Here is a 25,506-nt window from a genome sequence, read left to right on the forward strand (position 1 = left end):
GGATCTAGAGCTTGTTCTGAGACTTTTTTCCCCCCATATCACTATAAAATGTAACTAGTCATTTGGTTCAATTGCTTTCTTTATAGCTTTTAAATTGAAAATATTATAAATGTTACACACACACAATAGCTTCCATTTCACTGTGTACTATACAAAAGAATATATACCCTTGCAACATAATAAATAATAAAAAGTTTAAGAGGGTGACATTTTACAAACACATACAAACAAATGGATCCAATTTATAAGGGGGAGCAAAAGGGATCACAAGAGAAGGGAATGAAACGCTCCCCATAGTGAGAAGGATGTGCATTGATGTCGTCACCATGGGCTATGGACTGGGCAGAGGTCTACAGTGTAGCTGGGCATCATCATGGTACTGAGGACAATCTACACTGCAGCTGGGAGCATGCTTCCCAACTGCTGTGTAGACATGCCCCAAGAGGTTACGTGTCTACAGAAACCTGTTCAGGAACATTCCATTTTAAATACCTTATTGCTGACACATGGGTGGCCAACCCCATTGATTAGCTTCCATCTCAGAGAACAGCTCCAGACATCTCAGCAAGGCCTCTTATTTGCCAAGGTATCTTACCATGGTGGATGCATCAAAATCATCTGAGAGGTCTCAGTGAGGAACTGCTCAAGAGCTGTAGCCAGGAGCAGATTATCTGGAAGTCTGACAAGTGAGTTCTCCACTCCAATGCAATGTCTTAAGCCAGGATTGAGCTGGTGACCTCCTCAATCACTTTCTCTTTGAGAAGATGGAGGCTGGGTGGTAATGGGAAAGCATTTTGGCATCAGCTGATGGATCCTTGAGTGAGGAGGGACCTCTGCATACTTTCTGGAAACAGATACACCCCCCTTTACTAATTGAGACACTGGTAATGCCAGCCAGTAATGACTCCACAGCAACACCATTTGCCTTAAGCAAACAAAATGGAGGAAAAGAGGGTGACAGCAACAATTTGTGGGCTTCAGGCAGCCTAGAAATAGAGAACATTCTCAGCAGAACTCAGATAAACACAAACTAGTGTAGGATTCTTAGATACTAAGGTCAGAAGGGACCATTCTGATCTAGTCTGACCTCCTGCACAACGCAGGCCACAGAACCTCACCCACCCACTCCTACGTCTGAGCTACTGAAGTCCTCAAATCGTGGCTTAAAGACTTCAAGGAGCAGAGAATCCTCCAGCAAGTGACCTGTGCCCCATGCTACAGAGGAAGGCGAAAAACCTCTAGGGCCTCTTCCAGTCTGCCCTGGAGGAAAATTCCTTTCCGACCCCAAATATGGCAATCAGCTAAACCCTGAGCATATGGGCAAGAGTCACCAGCCAGATACTACAGAAAGTTTCCTGGGTAAGTCAGATCCCATCCATCTAATATCCCATCTCAGGGGATTAGGCCTATTTACACTAAATATTTAAAGATCAATTAATTACCAAAATCCCATTATCCCATCATACCATCTCCTCCATAAACTTATCAAGTAGAATCTTAAAACCAGATAGATCTTTTGCCCCCACTGCTTCCCTTGGAAGGCTATTCAAAAACTTCACTCCTCTTCATCTAATTTCAAGTCTAAACTTCCTGGTGGCCAGTTTATACCCATTTGTTCTTGTGTCCACATTGGTGCTAAGCTTAAATAATTCCTCTCCCTCTCCTGTATTTATCCCTCTGATATATTTATAGAGAGCAATCATATCTCCCCTCAACCTTCTTTTAGTTAGGCTAAACAAGCCAAGCTCCTTGAGTCTCCTTTCATAAGACAAGTTTTCCATTCCTCGGATCATCCTAGTAGCCCTTCTCTGTACCTGCTCCAGTTTGAATTCATCCTTTCTAAACATGGGAGACCAGAACTGCACACAGTATTCTAGGTGAGGTCTCACCAGTGCCTTGTATAACGGTACTAAAACCTCCTTATCCCTACTGGAAATGCCTCTCCTGATGCATCCCAAAACCACATTAGCTTTTTTCACAGCCATATCACATTGGCAGCTCATAGTCATCCTATGATCAACCAATACTCCAAGGTCCTTCTCCTCTTCCGTTACTTCTAATTGATGCGGCCCCAGCTTATAACTAAAATTCTTGTTATTAATCCCTAAATGCATAACCTTACACTTCTCACTATTAAATTTCATCCTATTACTATTACTCCAGTTTACAAGGTCATCCAGATCCTCCTGTATAATATCCCGATCCTTCTCTGAATTGGCAATACCTCCCAGCTTTGTATCGTCTGCAAACTTTATTAGCACACTCCCACTTTTTGTGCCAAGGTCAGTAACAAAAAGATTAAATAAGATTGGTCCCAAAACCAATCCCTGAGGAACTCCACTGGTAACCTCCCTCCAGCCTGACAGTTCGCCTTTCAGTAGGACCTGTTGCAGCCTCCCCTTTAACCAATTCCTTATCCACCTTTTGATGTTCATATTGATCCCCATCTTCTCCAATTTAACTAATAATTCCCCATGTGGCACGGTATCAAACGCCTTACTGAAATCTAGGTAAATTAGATCCACTGCATTTCCTTTATCTAAAAAAATCTGTTACCTTTTCAAAAAAGGAGCTCAGGATGGTCCATCGGGGGCGGGGAGAGGGGGCCTGCACCTCTCCTAATTGAAAAGGCAGGAAAGAGTAGTCCTCACTCAGACTATGCACAAAGGAGATCACAAGCATGTCAGAAATCAAATGGGAGAGACTCCCAAAGAAATGCTGCAGGCAGGTATAATCCGATTGTGCACTGCTGTAAAGAGTTCATCTGGATGCTTCCTTGATTGTGTCAGCCATTGAGGACGAAACACTAATCAAGTATGTTAATTCTTGAAGAGGGAATTTTACTTCAGGATTTAAACAACTATGATCTTTATCCCTAATGCAACCAATTTGACAGACGCTTCATTGCATTATAGCTTCATAACAGCAGTAGTACTAGTGGCAGCCACAGTTAATGTCACCCAAGTTTTCCATTCCTATTCCCTGCTTTCAGTTGTTCAAACTAACTTTCTAAAACTTTCACCCTGCAGCTGAAGTTTTCTGGGCCAATGAATGTTTTCACAAATTCTGAAAGAAATGGGTCAGACAGACACTTTGGAGAACAAGGAGAGGGTTGTTTTTAACTGCACTTTCCCCTTTATAAAAACATTTTGCATTTTGTTTTTTGAACAGCTGAAGCTCCAGAGCAGGTGCAAGTGAGAAACTGAAGTTTGGGAGGGAAATAGCCCGCTGGAGAAGAGTGGTTTTCAGTATCCCTGGGAGGATTCATTTTGATGTGGTCTAGTTGAGAGGGTTTGAAAAAAATCATAATTCACACATGAATGGTTTTTTGTTTGATTCTCCCCCCACCCCCTATTGATGGTATGTTTTAAACAACTACCTCTTGGGATATCAATTATGGACCGCTTAAGGCTTTTATGAGGGTCAGATTCTGATCTCAGTGATACCAGTGTAAATCCAGAGTCATTCCATTGATTTAATTTTCTTTGAGTCAGTGGAATGACTCTGGATTTACAGCTGGGTAACCAAGATAAGATTCCATTTCAATCAATCAATCATACACTCCAGATCTGATATCCCAATTTATTGGTAATTGCTCTTCATGCAATTTAGCTTATTTTACTTTTTCTGTCTCTACTTATACCTGGGTTTCTTGTGCATCTTTTCTAGCCATACATTGGCAGGGGCTTCTGTATCACATGTCTGGAACAGAGCCTCAGGTCGGTTCCAAAAAGTTTCTTTCTAGTCTTTCCTCTTCTCACTACTGACTTGGGACCCTGCTCCAGTGAACAGTCCAATGGCTGCACTTGGGGCATCCATTAGACCTGCAGGCAAATGACCTGCTTTTGCCCTTTTTTGCAAAAAGATCCTTCCTGATACCTTTTCCCCAGGCTCTCTTATATGCAAGGGAATGTTTATTACATCTTGCACCCTGATAACCCAAGAGGAAAATGAAAAAACAGTTGGTATAGATATCAGGAAAAGTACTTTCCATTAAAAAAAAAAAGGAAGAAGAAGAAATTGCAAAGAACTATAAACGAAGGCAAACATTGGGCATATATTTGCAGTTTTGGAGATATATACACTGCTTTAGTTAAAGGAAAACAGTCAACTTGAAATCATGTCAACTACAAAAAAAAATTAAGTAGTTTCAGATACTACACTGGATCTGCTAACTCTGACCTAAATCACATTTTTCTCTTCCCTGTTGCTAAGTGAGAGACCTATATAAACACAGGTAACTGACCAAGGCCCTGATTCGGTACAGCATCTCATTTGAGAAAAGCACCTTAACACATGCTTAACTTTAAACATGTGTATGTTCCATGGACTTCAATGACACTTAAGCATGTGCTTAACTTTAAGCATATATTCAAGTACCTTCCCAAATACTGAATGAACTTAAGACACAAATAAAGAAATGATGCCTTTTGCATGTTACTGTCTTTCTTAGGGTACAGTGTGCATCCAGTCTCTAAAACCACAACTGTTATATCCTACAGCTTTATACTGAAAGTTGAGTGTATTATAAACCTCCAACTCAACAGCTAAATAAATCAATCATGCCAACTTCCTCCATTGTTCAGCCACATTTCCCTGGGTAGCTGAGCTGCAGGGAGGCATTTGGTTTTGCTGTTTGGGGTTATAATTCAAGTCTAGCTCCATGCTGTGTGCAGGAGTCAACAGGATACTCTTTTGTCACATTTGAGTAACACATGCCAGGAACGCTTATGCTCAAATAAATTTGTTAATCTAAGGTACCACAGGTACTCCTGGTTTTTTTGCAGATACAGACTAACACGGCTGCTACTCTGAAACATGTAGCATAGCATTTTCACCTCTAGAGGGAGCCCTCATTGTGACAAAACAAATTAGTAGCCATGTTTTTGGAGAAACAAGAACTATTCAGTTAGCTAACGTTAGGGTGCTTAAGCAAAGCTTGTCGAAAAATGGTATGTGTATCTCAGGGGGGAAATCCTCTCCCTTCCACAAAAATTTTTGTTGAAATTTAGGCATCAAGAAAAAAGTAGAACTTCTATTTGTGTAATGAAAAAATATAAACTAACACATGCAGTGTTTTTCCAATGGTAAAATAGAAAAGGGAAAAGAGGCAAAAGGCAAGAAAGGCTGGAGAAGGGGAAGAAATCCTAAATTAAAAGAAAATGTTTATTTAGAAAGCTAGAAAGTTCAGTTTTTCAGGATATGCACATTTTTAAAGCCCAAATCTTCAGCAAAACAAAAAAAGACCATGTTAGTAGGAAAAAAAAATCTTTGAATAAACCATTTTGACTGGTCCACTTCTAAGTCCTCATTTAGGTATCTAAGTAACCTGAGCACCCAGCACCTGTCTAAATACGACCATAGGAACCTAACTTTAGGGAACTATATTTAAAAATATTGTCCCATTACTTTATGAAACTTAATAAAAATAGGACCACCACATTGCTGGGGACTTGATATTGCAAGACCCCCTGCCTAGGACTAGCCTTGATGGCCCTTTGAAAGCTTTGGCTAGTGCAGAATGTAGCTACAATACTTGCCTTCTGAGTGAGGCAAATGGAGGAAGCATATTTCCCCAGTGGATCATACGCTGCCCTCACTGCAAATCCATTTCCAGGCAAAGGTCAAATGTTGGCCACCAACTAGAATGGCTGAAATGACTTAAGCCCAAGTTTTAGAAAAGTGGGTCATATTCAGAGGGGAGTTAGGGCGGGAGAGACCATGTCTAATTCACACCTTTTTCCAGCCCTTTCAACATGTAAATTAAACCAAGCCCGGCTTGCCGAGACTCATGCCCACTTCACAATGTGTAATTTACTCCCTCTCACACAGTAGCTGGTTTTATAATTTGGCCAACTCAGTTTGGGTCTCACAGGTGTAACTCACCCACTAAGGGGATGGAAGCGAGAGCTGTAGAAGGACAAGCAGTAGCAGGAGGGTACAAACAGGCATATGGTAAAGTAGGCCTCTGCTTTACACCACTCTTCCTTAGACCTCCTTCCTCTATAAATTATTCCAGTTCAGACACCTTTGGACTCTCTCTAGTATTGGGAGGAAGGTATGACACAGGGTGGGTGAGGTCATATCTTTTACTGGATCAACTTCTGCTGGTGAGAGACAAGCTTTTGAGCCACAGAGCTCTTCAGCTCCGAGTGCCTTTCCCAGACCTGGAGGAGAGCTCTGTGTGGCTTGAAAGCTTGTCTCTCTCACCAACAGAAGTTGGTCCAAGAAAAGATACGACCTCACCCACCTTGTCTCTCTAATATCCTGGGACTGACACAGCTCCAACTACACTCTTCACAATATGTGATTCCCACCACCCTGTACATCACCTCCCCCTTCTCCACCATCACCATTGCAGACACTGGGTATACTCCATCACCCTGTCCCAAAGGGAAAGCTCCTGGAAGCTGGTGCTCCAGGAAGATCTCCATAGCCAGCTCCATGGGATCTACTCCTGCTGTATGTATGCCTAAGCCAAAACCTGGGCACAATAAGGCACAGATCCAGCAAAGCACATTCTTCAGTTTAAGCCTGCAAGTGGTTCCACTGACAAACAACTCACATTAAGGACCTGGATCCAGCAAAGCACTTAAAGTACCTTACAAGAACACTTGTTTGTACTGGCTTTTCAGCTAGCTGTTGGCCCTGGAATTCCATGCAGTCAAGTTTTTTCCTGCCTTCTGTTCTTTAAAGCCATGGGAATACATAGGTGGTGATTTTAATTCATAAGGTCCTAAAAAGCATGAGTTCCATAAAGCAATGGATTCCTTTGTTTGTGTTGTAGCAACCAGGCAAGGTACTAACAAACTTCAACAGGACTTTAAATTAGAGTGGAAACCTCTTTACCAAGTTGCTGCTGCACCTTCGGTAGCTCTCATTCTGCCTCCTCAACTTCCCCCCTTCTGTTTCCTGTCCTTTCAGACTCCCAACAGCCAGTGCTCCCAGTTCTAATAATTAGAAGCAGTATCTAAACACCATATTCCCTCCTCTCTTAGGAAACTAATTAAAACAAACATTGTTCTAAACTACAGGAACAAATATGAAACAAGACACTATACTGTTGGCAGAAATATTACACTGAAAACACTGTAGATACTATATAACAGTCTCTAGTCCAGACAGGTGGTCGTCTGGGTCTGATGGGCTGTCTCTGAAGCCCCGATTCCAGTGCAACGTCTTGTTGTGTTGATACTACAGTGAAGTCATCCAATGCAGACTGGGTGTTGGCATAATCTCCTTTTGGTGCCTAGGCAGATGCAAGATAAGAAGCATTCCATACCCGCCCATCAGAAAGTCGATAGGTGTAAGGTCCCTCCTTCTCTATGATTTTTAAGAGGAGCTGTGAATTTATGGTCCCCTTTGTGTAAAATTCCAGGTTTTCATATTCTAACGAAGGAACCACACTCAAACTTTGCTTCCTTAGCACCCCGCCACTTGTCTGTGAAAGCCTTAGAGACTTTGCTTGGTTCTGTTCAACTGTTTTTCCTCACATCATCCTCAGTTGGGGCATCAGGTCGTGCCTTTAATAATCCAGCAATGTTCAGTTTAGTATTCATCATCTGTTTCCCATGCAGTAACTCTGAGGGTGATCTTTGTGTTGTGGCATGTCATGTAGCCCAATACGCTTGCAAGAAATCAGTAGTGAAGGTTATCCACAATTGCCTTTCCAGTTTAGCCGTTTGCAAACTTCTGTTAAAAAAAAAATACTGTTAGATTTCCCCATTGGCTTGAGAGTAATATAGGGACAACCTTCTGTGTAAAATGTCCCTCTCTGCGAGAAAAGTTTCAAACTCCAGGGAAGTAAATTGACTACCATTATCTGAAACCAGTTCTTTGGTGTTACCTTCCCTGCTAAAAACTGAAGAGAGGAACTTAGTTAACTGTAGCAGACGAGATTTGCGACGCAAATGCTACCTCAGGCCATTTACTGAAATAGTCTATTAAAGTGATGGCATAATAGCAGTCACTTGGAGCAGTATCAAAGAGTCCTACAATGTCAATTGTCACTTTTTCCCCCCCATGCAGATTCAGGAAGATGAACAGGTTGTAATGGAGGGGTATGTGTCACTGCTGTCTTATGCATTTGGCAAGTGACACAGGATTTTATGATTGCTTCAGTTTAATAGTCCATCCCTGAAAATAAGGCAGCGAAACTGGGTCAAGGTTTTTAGGGTTATTGGGCCATCTGTCGGAAATTCCCATAGTTTTTGTTGAATTGGACATGCTGAACAAGTGGCTTGAAGTTGTTTTGTAACTGCAGTAAGATTGCTTGTAATAAGCGCAACTACTACATCCTCATCCTTTGGTGGGACATTTGGTGAAGGCAAAGGCAGTCGAGAAAGGCAATCAGCTACCACATTTTGGTTTCCAGGCTTATTATTCCAGTTCATAACTGAAAGAAGTCTTGCAGACAATCTAGCAATATGATATCCTGCTCTTCCCAGTCCTTTCATGGTGAGCAACGTCAAAGGGCTGTGATCTGTGCGCAACTTGAACGTGCAGCTCCACAGGTAAGCTCTCTATTTTTCAGTAGCCCAGACACAAGCAAGTGCTTCTTTTTTGATGGTAGAATATTTCGTCTCAGCATTACTTAGTGTCCTTGAAGCAAATGCAACAGTCCTCTGTGTTGTCCTCATGAAGTTGTGTGAGGACAGCCCCAAGTCCATAATCAGAAGCATCAGTAGTTACAATTGTGGGTAATGCAGGAGTGAATAGTGCAAGTACTGGACTACAATCAAGTTTTTCCAGTTTTGAAACTAGCTTGTGCATCCGTTATCCACACTAAGGTTGAACTTTTCCATCATAATTCTTGTAACGGTTCAATGACAGAAGCATAATTGGGAATGAATTTTGCATACCAGGAGGTAAGACCCAAGAAGGAACATAAGGTTTGCAAGTCTGTTGGAGGAGGAGCAGCATTTGAAATTGCCAGGATATGATCTGGATCAGGTTTTAGTCCAGCCTGTGAAATTGTATGCCCCAGAAAGGAGAGTTCAGTTTGTCTAAATTTGCATTTGGATCTATTGAGCTTGAGGCCTTCTTTGCTGATGCAGTTTAGTACAGACTGCAGTTTATTGTCATACTCCTCAGAAGTATTTCCAAACATGATATCATCCAGATAGCATTGAACTCCATGTTGATTCTTCAGAATCAACGACTTTTGGAAGGCACTTGGGGAAGATGCGAGACCATATGGAACACATTTAAAAACAAAATAGTCCCTCATGTAATAAATGCTGTGAGGTCTCTGCTATCTTCATGCAACATAACCTGGTAGTATGAGGTCTGCAAATCAAGAGTAGAAAACATCTTTGCTCCATGGAGTTCTGCAAATACTTCTATGTGAGGAACTGTGCTGCTTGGAGTACCTTTTCTGGACTTTAACTCTGTGTAGCTCAAAAGCTTGTCTCTTTCACTGACAGAAGTTGGTCCAATACAAGATATCATCTCACCCACCTTGTCACAGTTAAACATGTCCCTCTAATCAAGTAGCACAGGTGTAAATGAGGACAGAATCTGTCCCACATCATTCAGGTAATCTAATCCAGAAATCCTTGGATATAACCAGTTCCAAGACAGCCACTTCAATGTAGTTCATTTCAAAACTGACCATTTTCCCTGCAATCCATTTTGTAATAATTTCCCATTGACAATAAAAGTTTTGTATTGCATGCTCTACAATATTTTTCTTATAGCCTTTCTAAATTTTTAACAATAATTTTCCATTGTTTTTAAATGCCTTTACAATATTTGGTAGAGAAGTAACTGGATTTGATGCTCTGACAAGGTATTATCTGCAAACCCACATTAATTTGTCCTCAGACATACTCAGGTATTATATTTCAGGAGTGATATTCATTGAAGCAAGTCTATCCTAAACTTCTATACTTAAGGAAGTGGTGGATTCTCCACCACTTGAAGTCTTTAATTCAAGATTAGATGTCTTTGTAAAGAAGATGCTTTTGATCAACCTCAAGATATGGGCTAGGTTCAAGAATAACTGGCTGAAATCCCATGGCCTGTGTTTTACAGGAGGTCATTCTAGATGATCATCATAGACCCTTCTGGCCTTCATATCTATGCATCTAGCACCTTCCATCTGAAAGGAAACCTACAAGTTTTATACATGATGTACTGATTCATATACCCCCCCCTACTGGCACGCAGTCAGATGGGAAGTGGGGGTGGTTTTCAGATCATCATGAAGGAAGGAGGGGCGGACTTGCAAACCTTCAGAGGCAGAGATTTCTTGGGGAAATCCAGTTCCATCCCACAACTCTTGGGGCATTTGTGCAGAGATCTGGCCTCTCCACACTTCTCCTTTGGCCACACAGTTTGCTCTGGAGCCACACTGCCACTGGCACCTCCACCACCACAGCCCACCCAGCCAGGAGCCGGCTAAACACCACACACCGGCAGGAGAGTTGTGGGAGATAAGGGATGGGACAAGGCTGGAGGAGAGGTTTAAATTTAATGCAGGAGGCCTTGAAGGGACGGACCTGGCCAGGCCCATGGCAGAGGAAGAGGTCTCTGAAAGTGGGGATTTTCAAGCCATCTCAAAAAGAAAGCTCCACCCCTGCAGTCCTCTTCATACTTGGGGCTCTGCAGTACCACTGCTAGAGGTGGAGGTCACCCAGCTAAGCCACTGCGTGGATAGCTGAGGGATCCCTACCAGGGTGAGCCCTACCAGGGTGAGCCACGGTAATCACTACAGATGTGCAGCCCTTCAGTGGCTGGATCAGGATAGAACTGAGGCTAGCACTACAGCTGTGCACCCCCACTGAGGTTATTATTGAGCAGGACGGGAAGCTGGCCTCTGGGAGGACTAAGGGAAAACAGATTGATTTGGTTGGGGGCAGTGGAAACTGAACTAAAATCTGACATGGGGAAAGGCAGGAACTGTTGGTTTCCAGGGAGTGGAGGCAGAAAAGCCAGCAGAGAAGAAACGTTCTCTGAGGAGTCTAGGAGGAGATCAGCTGGGTTGTAAGGGGATCCACTATAATATAAGATTGGGGGTGGGGGCATCAGAAATCATGAACCCCCTGTCCCTGCACCTTGGCTCCCTAGATACCACATACAGGAGGAGAAGATCTGATTAAGTGTATTTTACAGTGGGAAGGGAAGAGAAGTCAACTTTTCAAGCTAGCCAGAACAACACAACCTCAGAGGAGATTGGATCAGGACCCCAGGCTAACATCTTGCTCTCTCAGAGAGTTCTAAGGGAACTCTAAGGTCCACTCGGGGTAAGCAAGCCGGGAAGCAGAAACCTTTCATCATCTCCTTCCCCATTTCCTCCAGCTCCCAGCATCATCCCGGGAATATGTTTGCCAGACATTCCCGTCAGTTGTTGGGTGTTGATTGGTGCACCAAGTTTATCAGCACTCTGGAATGATTTCCGACCCTCCCGTCGGCCTTCAAGGAGATAAGGAAGCAGGAAGTGTTATTCATTCTTGCTGTGACAGTGTCCCATGCCAAAGCTGCACCGAGTACAAATGTGTACGCAGCTGCTCCCAGGGAAGGTATTGGAGTGTGGGTCCAAAATATTCTACCAGCTCTCTAAACACTCGTCTCTGACCTGTTCTGAGTCTGGACAAAGGAAGCCTATTCAGACAAGGATCGGAGCAGGGAGAGACTGCCAGGAGTTGCACAACAGGTGGTTTGAGTGCATCAGATTGCTAGGGATGATTCACTTTTGCTCACCATGTTTATCATTATGAAACATACTGCATTTATCTACAGAGCATCCCTGTGATTAATGGCAATGGGGAGGCTTAGGGCTGTTAAAACACTTCTGAACCCAGAGGGATTCGAGTAAATCCAGATTAATTAGGAAACAGGAACAACAAACGGACAGGAAGCTGGATTTTAACAAACAGGTGAAAATCCTTTGGATTGAAATGGTGGCAAGTTGAGAAAACTGCCAATTAATAAGAATGATTTGAATTGTCTGGAGCAGATTGGGCTGAATTAGGAGGAATCTCATGAGTAGTGGAAATGTTTTTTCCTAGAACTGCCCCAGAGTAGAGGAACTGCTTCAAATACCACAGACAGCCTTGATTCTCTCTCTCAGTTACGTCAGCTGGAGTTTTGCCATTGGTTTCATGAAGGAGCAGGATTAGATCCAATAAGAGTATCATTATTCATTTATATACCGAGTTGTTTTCTAAATTGCCAATGGCAATTTTAAGAAGGCAGTCTGAATACATTCCATTCATCCTTTCTGGATAGAACAGCTGAGATTAAAAAAAAAAAAAAGAGGAGGGGAAGAAGAAATGGTACAATTTTTTTTGTTGGGCGAGAGCTAGAAAGCAAGGTGGATGTTTTACAACAGGTAATGTTTCTGTGGTAATGGACAAGAGTGCACCATGGAGCGAGTCAGGTCCAAGGGAGATGAGGAGCTCAAGCCACCTGCAGAGAAGTTCACCTATGAGGCAAGGACAGCTCTTGGGAAAGAAGATCATAGGAGTGGCTCCAGAAAAGCTGGTGTGCTCCTCGGTGTCTTTATTAGAGCAGCACGAATACTGTTCAGCCGATAATACATCTAACAATGAATGTATTGCTCGTCAAATAAAATTAATCCAGGAAATAACATGATTCTTTCAATTTGTGGAGGATTTCCCCCCCCCCACCACCAAATTCTCTGATTCTCACACATGTGAAAGCCCCACACATATGTAGGTGTTTATAGTAGCATCTGAAGCCCCAACTAAATTCAAGGCCTGTTGTGCAAGGTGCTGTACAAACAGAGTAAGAGACAGTTCTCACATTGAAACACTTGCAATCTCAGGTCTCAAGACAGACACAGGGTGGAAGGGGAAATAGATGCACGGAGAAGAGCAGTGACTCGGACAAGGTCATACAGCTGAGCTGGTCATTGGCAGAGCCAGGAATACAACCCGGGACTCCCAAGCCAGGGCTCTGTCTCCTAAGGCAGGATGCTTTCCATAGTTTACATGTTGAAGTGACTATGTTGCACAGCCCTCAGTAAATGACTGAGTAGCACTGGGAGGGTGGGAAGTGCCGATTGCCCTGGTGTGAACAGCTAGGCAAGGTCACTGAACAGAAGGTGAGAGAGACAAGCATCATGTCGTGAGGAATAAAAGACATGAGCACAATTGCTTGCTTATTGCTGCAAAGGATTGAACTCTGCAATTATCACCAGCAGAGAAGTGCAATTTCCTTTCTTATTTTCTCTTCCAGGTGCAGTACGTATCTATTTCCATCGTTCCTCTATGAGGGATAGCCAGTCAACTGATGCCTATCCCGTGCTATCAATAGAGTTGTTACCCAATGCAGCATATCAAAGGGACTGGAAAAGGGCTCAAAGCTGCCAGGGGCTGAGTGCCCTCAGCTCCCAGTAAAGCTGTCGTTGACAGCTAGGACTCTCAGCACCTTGCAGGCCCAGACGCTGTAATACATTTCCCCCTGCATGGAGAGAATCAAACAGCAAATGGGATCAAGATTAGGTGCCTTGCTGACCCAATCAGGGGACTCGTTGAATTACTAAAGTGTATTTTCATTCTGATTGCAGTAGAGGTCCAGTCCCAACGATCTCATCTAAATAGACGAGAGAGAGACAGAGTGGCAAGGTAAGTGGCTTATGTCATAGAATATCAGGGTTGGAAGGGACCTCAGGAGGTCATCTAGTCCAACCCCCTGCTCAAAGCAGGGCCAATCCCCAACTAAATCATCCCAGCCAGGGTGTTGTCAAGCCTAACCTTAAAAGCCTCTAAGGAAGGAGATTCCACCACCTCCCTAGGTAACCTATTCCAGTGCTTCACCACCCTCCTAGTGAAAATGTTTTTCCTAATATCCAACCTAAACCTCCCCCACTGCAACTTGAGACCATTACTCCTCGTTCTGTCATCTGCTACCACTGTGAACAGGCTAGATCCATCCTCTTTGGAAACCCCTTTTCAGGGGGTTGAAAGCAGCTATCAAATCCCCCGTCCTTATTCTCTTCCGCAGACTAAACAATCCCAGTTCCCTCAGCCTCTCCTCATAAGTTATGTGTTCCAGTCCCCTAATCATTTTTGTTGCACTCCGCTGGACATTTTCCAATTTTTCCACATCCTTCTTGTAGTGTGGGGCCCAAAACTGGACACAGTACTCCAGATGAGGCCTCACCAATGTTGGAGAGGGGAACGATTATGTCCCTCGATCTGCTGGCAATGCCCCTACTTATACATCCCAAAATGCCATTGGCCTTCTTAGCAAGAAGAGCACACTGTTGACTCCTATCCAGCTTCTTGTCCACTGTAAGCTCTAGGTCCTTTTCTGCAGAACTGCTGCCTAGCCATTCGGTCCCTAGTCTGTAGCGGTGCATGGGATTCTTCTGTCCTAAGTGCAGGACTCTGCACTTGTCCTTGTTGAACCTCATCAGATTTCTTTTGGCCCAATCCTCTAATTGGTCTAGGGCCCTCTGTATCCTATCCCTACCCTCCAGCGTATCTGACTCTCCTCCCAGTTTAGTGTCATGTCCAGTCACACAGCAGGTCAGTGACAGAAGCTAGATCTACCTGCCAAGTCTGTCGAGGTTCTGAGTCTGTTCCCGCTCCACCCACAAGCTTTAGCTCAGACTGTGGCAGCTCATGCTTGTAGCTCTGGACGTGTCTAGTTGAATCCCCAGCGTGTTGGCCAACTTGGTGGCTGTCAGAGATAAGCAAACCCTGACACAGGCCAGCCCTGGAGCTCAGGGGACAGCAGTCAGAGGTTTGTGGCATAACAGCCCATCATTCTTATTTCACGTTAATCACCCCGTGCATGTTCAATGATCGATTTATAAAGGGAAGGAAGGAAAGAGAAATCCCGACATACCACTGTCTCGATCCTTCTGCTGTGGTCTCTAAACTCTCCTGAGGATTGTCTGGCCAGGCCATTGCTGTACTGGACACTGGTGACTTTAAAGTTGCCATTGTAATAGAATAGCTTCTGATCTGAAAGAAAAAGAAAAGGAATGGGTAATACTTGCCTTACAGCCCATCCAGAGCTGGCTCAGACCACTCTGGGGTCTCCTGCAAAAGCATTTGATGGCCCAAGAGTGGACAGGTCTCCACCTGCATGAATGCCATTTAGACAGCAGCAGTCCAAGAGCTGGCAGCGGTGGATAAAAGTTTCCTGTTGAACAGAACAGGAATGGGGATTGACCTTACCATTTGGGCCGAGCAGAGCTGTAGCAAATGGGGGAAGATCATCCAATACCCATCAACCTCTCCGGCAACAAGCAGAGGTTCATATTCAGCCCCCCACAGCACCAGAGCATGGGCAAGAAATATCATACTGTACCCTGCCCTCCCTCCAGGGCTTGCCCAAAATTGGGTGTGTTACAGTGGTGCTTAGGAACCCCACTCAAGGATCAGGGTCCCATTGAGCCAGGTGCTGTTCAGGCACATAGCAAAAGAAGAGCTCACAGTCTGAATGAGACAGGACAACAGATGGACAAGACAGGCCAGGTGAGAGAGTCAGGGAACAATAGAATGGATCGTTTCTCAGAAAGCTCAGCTGGTCACTTGGCAAACCAACGCCACATGGCAGTGATGTGCAGGCATCACAGCAGAGGTGGGTTTAGCGGAAGGATCTGAGCAGAGTACAAGACATGAGCGAGAGACAATAGCGACAGCAACACTTGCTACCCAGTGTAGCAGGAGGCAGCATTGAGCAGCGATTGCTGAAGGGGGAAAGAAGCAGGAGTTGTAGACGGTGGTGGTAACTCCCCCTAGATGAGTTTTAATTCTGTTGATGGAAACACTGGCTCCCAGTAACGTGCAAAGCACCTGAACCTGAGGGAGCTGCACTATAACATGTGCCCAAACAGTGAAAAACCACACACAATACTTACCATAGTCCAAAAAATACACCAGGAGGCCGATGGTGATTGCCAATGCCATTGCTACAGCCACGGCGATTAAAGCGCTCTTCCAGGGCTTGAAAAATTTTGGTTTGGTGGCCAACTGGTGAACTCTGAAAAGCAAAGGGGGAAAAACATCCCCCACCTATTAGTAAATTTACCAATAATCCCAACCTGCAATTTCCCCTGTGACCTCCCCATCCCAGACAAAATGCTCCAGGGCCATGCTGCCACCCCAAACAGTCAAAAAGCCCAAGTCAGGCCTTAAAAATCAGAAGATCGGCTTTAAAATCGTGAGATTTTAGGAAAAACAGAAATGGGTCCTTTCTATTTGCTTTCTGGGTATTAAGCCTTTAGGGTTAACCTGGGTCACATCAAGCAGCTTTTCTTCACGGTCAAGAGTTCTAGAAACCTACCACCTCTTTTAAATGAAAGCCAAGAGGCTCACATAACTCCAGCAGCAGGAGCTCTAATAAAGACACCAAATATCATGAGACTTGCAATAAAATCGCAAGAGTTGGCAGTGAGATAGGTATTATGTTTGCCCTATCTTTAAAAAGGGAAACAAAGAGGACTCAAAGTATTATAGACCAATCAACCTAAATTCAACACTGGAAAGATACTGGAACAAATTATTAAACAATCAGTTTGTAAGCACCTAGAGGATCATAGGGTTAAGGAATAGTCAGCATGGAATGGTCAAGAACAAATGAAGCCAACCTAATTTCCTTCTTTGACAGGGTTACTGGCCTAGTGAATAGGAGGAAAGCAGTTGACATGATAGATCTTTATTTTAGTAAAGCTTTTGACACAGTCTTACATGACATCATCATAATGAAACTAGTGAAATGTGGTCTAGATAATTATTAGAAGGTGAATGCAAACCTGGTTGACTGTAGTAAACCACTGATCCTTTGAGTGCTATCAAAATGAAAGGATCTATCTAGTGGTGCCCCATGGGGTCAGTCCTAGGTCTGTTCCTAGTCAATATTTTTATTAATGACTTAGATAATTGAGTGGAGAGTACAACTGACAGTACTCCTGAAAAGAATCTGAGGGTTATAGTGGATCACAAATTGAATACGAGTCAACAATGTGATGCAGTTGCAAAAAAGGCTAATATCATTCTGGGGTGCATTAACAGAAGTGTTGTATGTAAGACACAGGAGGTAATTGTCCTGGTCTACTTTACACTAGTGAGGCCTCAGCTGGAGTACTGGGCCTCACAATTTAGGAGAGAGGTGGACAAATTGGAGAAGGTCCAGAAAAGAGTAACAAAATGATCAAAGGTTTAGAAAACCTGACTTATGAGAAAACGTTAAAAAAACCTGAGCATGTTTAGTCTTGAGTAAAGAAGAGCGTGGGGAGACCTGATAGCCTTCAAATCAATTAAGGCTACGAAGAGGACAGTGTATATTTGTTCTCTATGTCCTCTGCAGTTCGGCCAAAAAGTAATGGGCTTAATCTGCACCAAAGACGACTTAGCTAGAAAGTATTTCCTAATATCTAACCTATAAGGGTAGTTAAATTCTGGACAGGCTTCCAAGGGAAGTTGTAAAAAGAAAAGGAGTACTTGTGGCACCTTAGAGACTAACAAATTTATTAGAGCATAAGCTTTCGTGAGCTACAGCTCACTTCATCGGATGCATTTGGTGGAAAAAACAGAGGAGAGATTTATATACACACACACACAGAGAGAACACGAAACAATGGGTTTATCATACACACTGTAAGGAGAGTGATGATAAACCCATTGTTTCATGTTCTCTGTGTGTATATAAATCTCTCCTCTGTTTTTTCCACCAAATGCATCCGATGAAGTGAGCTGTAGCTCACGAAAGCTTATGCTCTAATAAATTTGTTAGTCTAAGGTGCCACAAGTACTCCTTTTCTTTTTGCGAATACACACTAACACGGCTGCTACTCTAAAAAAGGGAAGTTGTGGAATCCCCATCATTGGAAGGTTAAGAACAGGTTGGACAAACACCTGTCAGGGATGGTCTAGGTTGACTTGGCTCTGCCTTGGCCAGGCTGGACTTGATGACCTCTTGAGGTCCCTTCCAGCCCTACATCTCTAGGATTCTATAGTGGAGAGCCCCTCTTGGTCACATTTCTAGTTGTTAAAACAATCTGCATTAGGACTAGAGATGAAGTCACCTCTCACTGAAGAGCTCCTCCTCAAATTTCCCCATAAGCAATGCAGAGTTCCAGATACTGAATCCTTTGAAGATCTGGAGATACCGACCCTCACACTGCATCAGCCTACTTGACGGTCTGGGTGATCTCAAGCATAAACTGGTCAGAAAATGGGTGAAAGTGGCAAAACAACATAACTTTCACTAACTCTGCAAGAATCAAATCATGGTCCCATTGAAATCACAAGGCGTTTTACTTGGATTTCAGTGGGATCAGTATCTGGTCCCAGACGTGCAAAATGAATGGAACCTACACTGGCTTGGTGTTGCCTGGAGACCATGTTTAGCCCCTTTAACAACAAGTTTAAAGTCTGATTAGAGTCAATGAGACTTGTACACACTGACACCAGGGCTGGCGCTGGCCTCAGGAGTGTTTTGGGAAGGGGTGGGGTAAGTTAAAGCAGGGTGTGGAGGCACGTTATATTCTACAGCCTGATGTTAGCTGCTTTTCCTGCCACACACACCCCCTTCCGCCCCCATTGGCCTGCAATTTACACTCATTTTGCTCACCTACTGAATGCCAAATGAATGTGTTACAGTACTTCACCACCTACACCCATTTTTCAGTACAACGGGTGTAACTAACCCTGCTGTTTACATCACCATGTCATTTGGACCAGTCTACCATGGGAGCTATGGATGCATCCATTCACTCCAGGCTGCATTCAGATTACAGATCATAAAGGGATCAAACATGAACAAGACCAACCAGGGTCCTTTTCTGTTGCAGGCTTGCTCACTGCACAGTCTTTCCAAGTGCTTGCTCCCAGATTAGCTTTGAAATCTTCTAAAAAGATGCACTACTGAACAGGATAATGACAGTGATTGAACACTATGTAGCTTCAGCATTACAATTATAGTTGGGCCAAAAACCTGCAAAGCTCAGATTCACCTACAGAACCCCAATCCGGGGGGGGGGGGGGGGGGAACAACCTTGAGTACATACTTAACTTTAACCACACAAGTGGTCCCACTGAATTTTTGTGTGTGCTGTCACATGTCTTTTAAACCTCACTGTTGGTTATGGCAACACTTTGATAACATGAAACCAAAATATGTTACTTGTAATGCAATCGTCTCCAAATTGCAATATGCCCATCTAAAAATACATTACAGTACTCAGATTAAGTACATATCTAAGTGTGCTTTGCTGGATCAGGGACCTAGATTTGAACTTTCCCAAAATTTAGGGGGAGTGGATTGAACTGGGACCTTGGATCAATTATAGAAAAAGGCAACAGCTGCTAAATTTGAATAGGGATCCCAACTTCCCTAAAGCTGGCAGTGTCTGGTTCAGATCCTGCTTTATAAAAAAATACACAAACAAACCCCAACTGCTCATGTAGAAACAAGAGCCAATGCTGATTCAACCATCATTGAAATGCTTCTGTGCTGCTTTCGAACAAACAGTCATTAGCTGTTGTTTTCAGCATCACCAACACCCTGAAGGTTTTGATTTCTATTTCCTGCCCAGGTTTGCTGCAGTGTATTTTCAGTAAGGAATAATGAGATTGCTGTATTATTGAGATACAGCAGGTGCTGCAGCTCCAATAGCTCTCAGCTGTTCTAGTTCCAAAACTAGTTTGAATTCACACCTAGCGAAAGCTCATTCCCAAGGGATCCTAGCAAGGACTGAGGTTGTTGAAAAGTATGCACAGTGGACCAAACTCTGTGCTCAGTTAGAGCCATGCAGCCACTCTGAAGTCATTGCTGTACAGTGAGCATCAGCCAGGATGGAGTTCTGCACAGGGCACTTAGAAATTTCTTGTGAGATAAGCCTGCTGAGAAGTCAAGCTAGTGTACTCCCTTGCTTCCCAGATCTACAACAATTCAATTCGGAGATTTGCCCCGTATTTGCAGGGTAAATGATGCAATTCTTTTACATATTCTCCAAATGGCAAGCTTCCTTTCCAGTCAGAAGGAGGCTACACACTTTACTCAAACCTGGTCTATGCAGTTTTTGTACTGGCATAACTATTTTGGTTAGGGGTATGATATTTTTTTATTATACTGAAATAGTTACATTGTTACAACCCCTAGCATGGATGTAGTTTTATCAATATAAAAAGTCCCTTCTACCAGTATTATATATTTCCTGTCTCTTAAAGGAATAAGCTATATCAATATAAGCACCTTTATACCAGTGTAACTGCATTCACAATAGGAGGGCTGCACTGCTTTAAATATACTACAGCCTCTCGTGTAGAGAAACTGCAAGATCACACTGGTGCTCTGTTTCCACATTGAAATGCAAAGCGAAGTAGCTGAATATATGCATAATCTATTACAGATAAAAAGTTGGAAAGGGTGCTGCTACGGTTAGCAAGGACATAGGGTGAACTAGTTCTTTTCCTTTATATTGGTTTGCAAACACAATGCCATATTTTGTACAATCTTAAAGTTTCAGTGCATTTAAAGACTAAATCTCAACAATCCAGAACCAAGATTTTTTTGTTTCAAGTTTCCAGGGAGAAATTATAATCGGCAGTAAATTTGAAATAATCCTGGCATTGCAGGATCAGGGCCTTATTCTTTAACTCCATAATAAACTACTCCCTGGATATAAATAGTTTTATTGTCAATTTCAGTGGACCACTTGGAGTACAGTGCTATTCAGGGAAAGGGTATCACAATCTGTCCCTGAGTAATTAGAAAAGGAGTACTTGTGGCACCTTAGAGACTAAAATTTATTAGAGCATAAGCTTTCGTGAGCTACAGCTCACTTCATCGGATGCATTTGGTCCGATGAAGTGAGCTGTAGCTTACGAAAGCTTATGCTCAAAAACATTTGTTAGTCTCTACGGTGCCACAAGTACTCCTTTTCTTTTTGCAAATACAGACTAACACGGCTGCTACTCTGAAACCTGAGTAATTAGAGTCACACAGGCAAAAATACAGGACTCATGCCACAGAAGCTTTACCCTTAAAAAAAAAAAAAGGGCACCTTAAGCTGTTCAGTTTGGGGGCAGGAGGGGCCAACTAAGTTAGGGGAAATATAAGGGAACAGCCTCAGCTACCATACATTTCTAAATGAAAACCAAAGCTTTAAAGGTCTAGGTAAGTCTGGCTAAGGATTTTCACTTGAATTTGCTTTTCTGGCCCATGATCCAACTCCCCCAATCAAACCTCAACTCTCCCAGTCATCCTGCCCATGAGCCCCACCTACACATCAAACCCCAGGTTCCCCTTGCATCCAGCCCATGACCCCCCCAAACTGTGACCCCCCCTTTTATCCCAGGGAGTGGTTCTCAACCTTTCCAGATGACTGTACCCCTTTTCAGGAGTCTGATTTGTCTTGCATACCCTCAAGTTTCACCTCATTTAAAAACTACTTGCTTACAAAAATCAGACAAAAAACACAAGTGTCACAGCACAGTAATACTGACAAAATTGCTTACTTTCTCATTTTTACCACATAAAGTAAATATAAATATTGTATTTACATTTCACTGTATAGTATATAGAGCAGTATAAAGTCATTGTGTGTATGAAATTTTAGTTTGTACTGACTTCGCTAGTGATTATGTTGTCCATTGTAAAAACTAGTGAGTTGAGGTATCCTCTGGAAGAACTCTGCATACCCCTGGTTGAGAACCACTGAGCCAGACCATGCCACCATCTTGCGCTTTCAATCTGTGACCCTCCAGTTAGCTTCCCCCTCCTCCTGCTGCTGCCCCTGCAGCAAATCCTCTCTCCTCTGGGGATCTTACATTTCAGAATGGTCAATCATGAGTAGGGTGACCGGATGTCCCAATTTTATAGGTATAGTCCTGATATTCAGGGCTTTGTCTGATATAAGCACCTATTACCCTCCACTCTCCTCCCAATTTTACACTTGCTATCTGGTCACCCTAATTGTGAACAGCATTCTGTCTAAGCATCCTCACAGGGAGAGGTGGGGAGAGATTAAGCCACTGGGTTTTGGACCGGGGGAAGAGAGGAGATGACTGAAGGCCTCGCTCCAGGCCCTTCAGACACATCTTAATGTAAAGAAAATATATCCACAAACAGCATCCCTTGCTACCATTAAGCCCCCAAGTCCTGCTCAGAAGGATTAAACATGCCAACTACCTTTGAAGGTCCCATGGCACGCCCCGGTAGGTCTGGTAGCCTCTTTGAGATCGACTGAAGTCTCGAAAGCACTGTGAATGTTGCTGGTACATACAGTCATCACACAGCTGGGTGTTGCAGGAAGAATAAGGTGGTAAGCGAAGAGCCTTCATTGAGCTGCTTGTGGTGCAACACTCAGCAGCGTGTAGGTTTAATGCAAAACGCAGGAACCGGCATGCAAGTAAAACCCCAAGCAGATGTGAGCACGGAGGCAACAAGGAGACTCCAAGCTGCCAATCAGCACTCAGTTGTGATTGACATCGACAGGCTCACATGGCAGAGCAGCCACACCAGCTAGGTGAGAAGACTTGTTCTTCACCAGACAGGATTCATAACAGGAAGCTCCTGTCTGCATTAGTCCCTTTTTGGCAAGCTGGTGTCACTGGGCTGTGACCTAAATGCTAGCACCCGCTAGTGTGAACTCCAGGTCAAATCCTTGTTCTTGAGCCTGCATCATTGGCTTTCCTACAGCACCCCTCCTACACAACGATGAGAGAGAGCGCAAATAAATGAATACAAAAACAAATGGCTTCTGCCTGTCCAACTCTCCCCAGCTGCTCACTCCTCCCAAACTCGCTTGGCATCAGGGATCACAACTACGTGTGCATCTGGCCAGGTAATTATATGTTAGGTACCTTGTGATTAGCATAATCCCTGCCTTTGGGCCTGCATAGCTCAGGGCTACAGCCCTGACACGTGATGTGGGGCAACCTAGAAGGTGTATCAAGAATTCTGTCTTTCATTTAGAGGGAGTGTCCATCCCTCTCCCTTGCAAAAACAACCTTGAACCCGATAGAAGCAGACAGTTGACTGCTGGGGTTGGAAGCTTGCCACTGATTTTTCCTAAAATTCAGCTAATCCACACTTCCACAAGACAGACTTTTGGGGTTTTTGGAAATCACAGCCAGCTCTGTGTTTTTGGAGAACCAGGGCGTAGTATCTAGCCTGTCTGACTCATGAAAGACACCGCCCCACCACCACCAGTCTCTGCTTGAGCCAAAACCGATCAGAGAAAAGGCTTGCAGAGAGCAGTGAAGGGTGTTGGGAGACACACCTAGACCCCTCCTGACAAGGGTGACAAGATTGAGACATCTCCATTAGCATACAGAATGAAGACCAGCGACAACTCCCCTAGCCTCATCTGCATGAAAGATGGGAGAGGGATTAGCATAAAGCATGAAGAACAGAGAACCGCACTGAACTCTGGGACCAGAAAAGCAGGGACACACTGCATCATGGGAATCTCTGCTCCAGATGCTAATGAACCCACGCCTGCACCCACCCAGCTCAGCAATTATCAGACCAATTCTAGTAATGAATCCTTGATTGATATCCAAGATACTGAAGCAGCCTAGTTGCATTGTGAGGTCCCTGGAAGAAACCACCACCCATAGCCAAGAGTGATCAGCTCCTATTGTCTAGCCTAACAAAAACCCTTGAGTCATCAGTTTACCCATAAAAAAAAAAATCTAGTGTTTTCCCTTGAACCATTGTATTTTCTCTACAAAAACCCTTACTTATGCCCAAGTAAGTGTTCTGATGCATCGACTCAAACTCTGCATCAGTTCCACTGGGACTCCATCTCCTGACTGATTGTGCTGGGGGCTCTGCCTGTCTCCGGCACTCAGGATCCTGAGCTACCACTATCACCTGGGAACCCCAACCAGTTCAAGCTTCAGGGAGCGGTGAGAGCCCCTTCTTTCTCTCTGTCTGTCTTCCTTTCTACCTCAGGTATTAACCTTTAATAATGTATGGTATGTTATGTTGGTTTAGGCTCTCCTTGTGTAGTTATCACTATTATTCAATCCCTGTAGTACCCAAAAATACTGTGGGGTTTGCTCACCAAATGGGTTACTACCAGTACAATTCTGATGTGAAGATGAGATAAGGATGGGTTAAAACTGTGGTATATTAAGGGGGCGGGGGGAGTTATAGCTCAGTGGTTTGAGCATTGGCCTGCTAAACCCAGGGTTGTGAGCTCAATCCTTGAGGGGGCCATTTAGGGATCTGGGGGCAAAAATTGGGGATTGGTCCTGCTTTGAGCAGGGGGTAGGACTAGATGATCTCCTGAGGTTCCCTTCCAACCCTGATATTCTATGGGGGCAGCTGAAAGTGCTGCTTGGCCCAGCCTATTGAAACCAGGGGCACATAAAGGTGACAGCTTGAAAGTGCTGTTTAACCCAGCCCATTGAGTACAGGGACATATGAGGGGATCAGCTTGAGAGTGCTGATTGACCCGGTCTGCTCAGACTTGCTCTGCGTGTGTGTGTGCGCGCGCGCCCTCGCTCATCTAGTACTAGGGCTGGAGGAACCCAGTCCTGGGGAACCTGCAGGGTAGCTCCATTGGGAGGGAACTTGCAGAAGGAAGGAGTAGAGCTCCATATGAGCACACAAGTAGTACAATCCCCCCCCCCAAAGAGTAACCCTAATAAATGAGCATACCCCAAAGTAACAGGCACATCTGGTAACACCCTCTGGTTTTGGTTCAGTTTGCAGCTGGGTGGGGGGCGCTGCTACCCAGGGTTATGCCAATAGCTGGCTGGGCAGTGGGGGGGGGGGGGAAGACAGACATAAAGCAGGCCTAATGCTAACTGGTTGAGATCAAGCCCACTCCTGTGTCGGCACCTAGTGTGATTTGTCCTCACACGTAGGGGCAGCATGGCCCCGTGGACTAAGGGTGAGATTTTTTAAAAAATGCTTATTTCCTAAGAGGAACTTTCAATAGGATTTGGGTATCTCACTCCAAGAGGCGTTTCTGAAACCATCACCCCAAATATAGATTTGAAAGACAGTCTGACACTGGCTGTCTCCACAGCTTGGTCAATTCAATTACTGTGATGGGGGATGCACCCCACACCAGCCCTGATAGGGGTAACAAAGGCCTGAGAGGCCACTTAGGTCACCTGAGAGAGGAGGGTCAGGGTTAACTGAGAATGAAGCCTGGCTGGGACAGCACTGAAAACCAGAGAGCTGCAAATAAACGGGGGCCGAGAGGAAGGAGTCTGCAGTTGTTCCCTGGGAGGACTCCAGGAACAAGAAGGAAGCCCCTGGGGAGAATCACAGAGCCATAGAGTTGGAAGGGACTACAAGGGTCATCTAATCAAACCCTTGCCAAGAGGCAGGATTTCTTGTGTCTAAACCATCCCAGACGGTGGCTCTGTCCAGCCTTATATAGAAAGCCTCCAGTGAAGGAGCTTCTACAACTTCCCTAGGCATCTGTTCCATTGTCAGACCAGTAGGACAGTTAGTAAGGTTTTCCTGAGCTTTAATCTAAATCTGCTTTGTGGTAGTTTGAACCCATTGCCTCTTGTCCTGCCCTCTGTGGCCAGAGAAAATTCCCCCCCCCCCCCC

The 25,506-nt window shown here is 44.2% G+C and overlaps 1 protein-coding gene across 3 annotated transcripts in view; it reads right to left on the bottom strand.

Annotated features, from left to right (window-relative positions):
- Positions 1–25,506, bottom strand: part of LOC119854521 (transmembrane protease serine 11D-like) — a 48,228-nt gene that overhangs the window by 20,627 nt on the left and 2,095 nt on the right. For 2 of the 3 annotated variants that reach the window (XM_043513634.1, XM_043513633.1), the window contains exons 2-3: positions 15,842–15,963; positions 14,821–14,939 (exon numbers count right to left, since the gene is read on the bottom strand). In XM_043513634.1, coding sequence (XP_043369569.1) covers positions 14,821–14,939; positions 15,842–15,963 — 241 coding nt within the window. Of the gene's footprint in view, positions 1–14,820; positions 14,940–15,841; positions 15,964–22,116; positions 22,635–25,506 lie in introns of those variants that run through there. The other variant, XM_043513632.1, reaches the window with a different exon arrangement.

This window comes from Dermochelys coriacea, chromosome 4 (genome assembly GCF_009764565.3).
Source record: "Dermochelys coriacea isolate rDerCor1 chromosome 4, rDerCor1.pri.v4, whole genome shotgun sequence".
Taxonomy (NCBI): domain Eukaryota; kingdom Metazoa; phylum Chordata; order Testudines; family Dermochelyidae; genus Dermochelys; species Dermochelys coriacea.